This window comes from Hipposideros armiger, unplaced genomic scaffold (assembly GCF_001890085.2).
Source record: "Hipposideros armiger isolate ML-2016 unplaced genomic scaffold, ASM189008v1 scaffold_108, whole genome shotgun sequence".
Taxonomy (NCBI): domain Eukaryota; kingdom Metazoa; phylum Chordata; class Mammalia; order Chiroptera; family Hipposideridae; genus Hipposideros; species Hipposideros armiger.
In genome coordinates, this window is record NW_017731458.1 from 3,577,737 (window position 1) to 3,581,937 (window position 4,201).

Sequence of the window (4,201 nt, forward strand, 5' to 3'; positions counted from 1 at the left end):
CTCTTTTCTCTAGCTCTCTCCCAGCTTTAAACAGAGGGCTCCCTCTACCCGGAGTAGCCTATTAATCCGGGCGACGGGCCCTTCCCCGCCTGGATTAGAGTTGGCTTCTTCAGCTCCAGCAGGGCTTTCATCCTCTACCACCCTCCCCCAACGACCATTCTCTGAAAGAAGCGGAAAGGGAGAGGCGACCGAAAGGTCCTGGGGGAAGGGACGATGACAAACGGGGGAGCGCGGAACACTGTCCCTGCCATGGGTTCCTTCACTCTGCAGCGCGCACCCCTTTTCCTCTGCCAAGCTGTCCAGTCCTGGGACCGACAATCTGCCCGCCCATGACCCAAATTCTCTAGTCATCACCTCAAACTGTCCCTCCCCCACGCCCCTTCGCCTCCAACAGACAGAGCCCACCCCCACCCCCACCCCGCTCAAGTCAGAGTATCCTTCCTCCAAACCAACCCCCCTTCCCTCCCGTCGCCCACCTCCCTTCCACCACTACTCACTGTCGGTGACTGGGCCCGGCCCTCATGGCTGCTCCGTTACCGACCGCCGCCGCCACAGCAGCTCCACGCCCCAGCCCCTCAATCGCCGCCGCCGCAGTCGGGACTCGCCGGGAGCGGCTCCTGCGCCTGCGCAGCCTGGAGTGCCGGGGCCCTCTCGGCCAGCCCGCGCCTGCGCAATCCGTTCCGGGGGCGTCTTCCTCAGTGCCTGATTCCCTGGACCCCACTTCTCTGCTGAGAAAGCATTCATCTCTCACCAAGAGTAGTGACTTCACAGTTATCCCCCACTCTGGTCAGCAGCCCTTCTTCCCCTGGCCACTTTGCTTCTCACACTCACTCTCACTTCCCAATTTATTATTTTAGAATCATCTTTTTAGAGTTGCTATAATATTTTAGAAGTTTAAATCCAAGCATTAGGCTCATGTCTCCTCTGAAAATGTTCCAAGCTTCCTGTCCTGCTCTGCTGCATGATACAATGTTACTCTGCCAAAGTCTTAGCTCATTTCCTCCTTCTGCTTGTCCTGATATGGTGGTGCACATCAATAATGCCCTCTCCCTTCCCATTTTGACTTTGCTGTCTGCTTGGAATGCCCTATCTTCCTTGTCCATCTGTGAGGGCCTATCATGCAGGTTCAATACAGGAGGCCTTTACTGACAATACCTGCACCCAGCCTTCCCTCAACACTCGTAACAAGCTGTACCTCCTTCTAGCAGACCACTTATTCATCAGTTCTAAGGCATACTCCCCCCGACACACACACATACACATTTCTCTGAAAACAGACTACATCTTATAACTGATGGCATGCCAGTCTCATTAGCAGCATTTCTTCTTTCTTAGTGGTATATAAAATAGTTGTGAGCCTTACAATCATTGACACCACAGGTTTGATGAAATAAGGTATTACATTCCATTATAATTACTTTGTCTATTTGTTTCCTCCACTAGACTGTGAATCCCCAGAGGGCAGGAGTTATGTCATAATCAACTTTGTCCAGCACAGATTTGGGCACAAAGAGAGAGCGTATCCAATAAACACTAGTAATAATTAGCATTTATTTAGCATTTAGTATCAGGTACTATTCTAAATACTTTACATGTAGTAACTTCACACTTATCGCCCACTCTGGTCAGCAGCCATTTTAACATTTAACCATCACAAACAACCCCCTTTAGTAAGTACAATTATTATCTTTGTTTTAAAAATGAGGGAACTGAGGTAAAGACACATAGGTAAGCTCATTCAAAGATACACAAAGTTGCACAAGATTTGAACGCATGTTTGCTGATTGATTCAGTTTCTCATTTTTCCATTTATCAAATATTTAATGCACAATTACTTCATGCCAACTACTGTATTAAACACTGGTAAGCAAGCCCTGGTCCTCAGGTTCTCTGAACCATAGGGACATTATTGAATTCTTTACCCTCCAAACATCAGATCCAACCTACAAATTCACTAAATTAAATCCACTCTCCTCTTTTATTTTTCCTTTTTTAAAATGTTCCCATATATAGTCCTCCTTTAAAGTTGTTAGCACTCTATCAAAAACCAAACAAATGACACACACACACACAAAAAAAAAATTGCACTCTATTATTCATTAGCAGCTGTGAAAATATCACAAGAGACTTCAGTTAAGAAATGGGATGATGGGTGGCAAGATCAGAAGCGCTCGTAAGAAACGATTATTCTGTTCACAAGCAAATATTCACAGTAAAAAAGAGATGGAGGTAAAAACACCATAATTTTGTTTTTAAATAGACCGTTTTTAAAAGTTTTCCCTGAGGCATGAGATCTTTTTTAAGAAAAATGATTCATTTTATCAGAATAAAAATGAACTAGTAAACCTTATTCCTTTTATTTTAGCCCTTGCTATGTCAGGGGTTCTCAGAAGCCCTTACATCCCCACTTTAGACAGACTGCTCACACAACAGGCAGTCAAGGCACTAACCATCCCCTTTCTCTCCCCCAGGGGAAGGCTACTCATTCGGTAAGTCATCTACTATATAAAAGTAACCACAAATAGGAAAGAGAATAGAAGAAGGGATGGACAGGAAATTCTCATCACAGCTGAACAAACCTCTATCATTTTAACATAACACAGATGGCATTTATGGACTTGTTTGAACTGATGGAAATTTCCAACAGAAGGAAAAAATGCATTACCAAAATTAAAAATGGATGTCCATTTATTAAAAATAAAATGTCTAGGGCAGCTCTAACATTCTATACCTCTACTTTATCCTCCATGTGGTAGTCAAAGACAGAACAAATTTGTATTCTGTAAACGACCTATGACAACAGTAACAAATGCTTCCTTTTTCAAACTAGCCTCTGAAAAAGAATAATCAGTGTCATGGACAATGAATTTATTGGGAGAGCAATGTTAAAAATGATGTATCACTGTCCATCTTCAGGAAAGAGAGGTAAAACACGTTTTACAACACAGACGTTAAAGACAACTAGGGTTCATTTCCTTCATTCCTATAACTCATTTTCCTTATCTGTAAATCTTTAAGGATGTAATACAGCCACTCCCTACCTTTGCTCAGATGAAAGACAAATCACTCACTAATTTCCAAAAGGCCTCAGCTCACCATTTCAAGCTCTCAATCTTCAGGGCCAGCAAAGCTGAAGCATCCGCTGTCTCTATCCTTTTGAAAGGAATTTACCTCTCTTTCAAAAGCTGTGGCTTGAAAGCCATCTTCTCTCTCTGGCAGTACACAGTTTAACTCTGTCCTCTGCTTTGTCTGCCCTAAACAACAAGAACGTAACAAAGCCTCAGAAGTGCTCCTTCAGCCCATTCGAAAGAACAAGCCACCTCTTGGGCGCTTGTACAGAAGCTTCTTTCTCTGAGAGACACTCCACCCTGGAGGTTCCATGGGCAGAATAACAAAAAATGGAGCTGAAAAGCTGCTGCTATATGCTTATCTGACCTCCAAAACAGAGACAGGGCCCTGGAGCAACCAGAGACCCCTTTGTAAAGAAAACCTCTTTTTACAATTTAAAAATAACAAATTGTATTTGCACATCCCTCACTGTGCAGCCTTTCCGGCTTGTCTCAAACTAGTTTTCTCAACTCGTAATAAAGCACATTAGTACCAACTGTGTTACAAAAGAACGAACCTGAGTGACCTATGTTCAGAAAGCATTTAACACATTGGCCCTCAATTCTCTATTTCCTTCCTCTTGGGTAAGGAACTACATACGATTTGCAAAAATGCCTGAGACTATGTATGGTATTTTTCCTACACAACTCTGATGGCTAATTTGTCACATCACAGAACAAACTGGTATTTCTGCACATGATCTGCTGCGCCTAGGTAGAAAGCACGTATGTGCCTACTGAGGTTTTACAAACAATATGCTTTGCCTTGACAAAGAAATCAGTCATTCCATTAGTAACCGTAAGGCCTAAAATCCAGTAATAACTGTTAGTGATACAGTAACATCAGCTTAATACTAACAATTCACAATTTCCATCAACGATCTCAAACACATACATGACGCCTGCAATAGCCCATTTAAGCACTACATCTTCCAGAGGCTCAGAAAGGTTAAGTGAAACCTGCCCAAGATTATGTATCAGCTTTACCAGTGATGGACGTGGGTTCGAAACTGTCGGACTCTAAACCCCCAGCTCTTTTCTCTAGCTCTCTCCCAGCTTTAAACAGAGGGCTCCCTCTACCCGGAGTAGCCTAT

At 43.6% G+C, this 4,201-nt stretch overlaps 2 protein-coding genes across 3 annotated transcripts in view; one reads left to right on the forward strand and one right to left on the reverse strand.

The window, feature by feature from the left end:
- Positions 1 to 650, reverse strand: part of FAM222B (family with sequence similarity 222 member B) — a 55,936-nt gene extending 55,286 nt beyond the window's left edge. For both annotated transcript variants that reach the window (XM_019647102.1, XM_019647100.1), the window contains exon 1: positions 498 to 650. The gene's annotated coding sequence lies outside the window, so the exon portion shown is untranslated. The remainder of the gene's footprint in view (positions 1 to 497) is intronic.
- ERAL1 (Era like 12S mitochondrial rRNA chaperone 1) overlaps positions 522 to 4,201 on the forward strand; it is a 14,441-nt gene continuing 10,761 nt past the window's right edge. The window contains exon 1 of the mRNA XM_019646979.1: positions 522 to 698. Coding sequence (XP_019502524.1) covers positions 522 to 698 — 177 coding nt within the window. The remainder of the gene's footprint in view (positions 699 to 4,201) is intronic.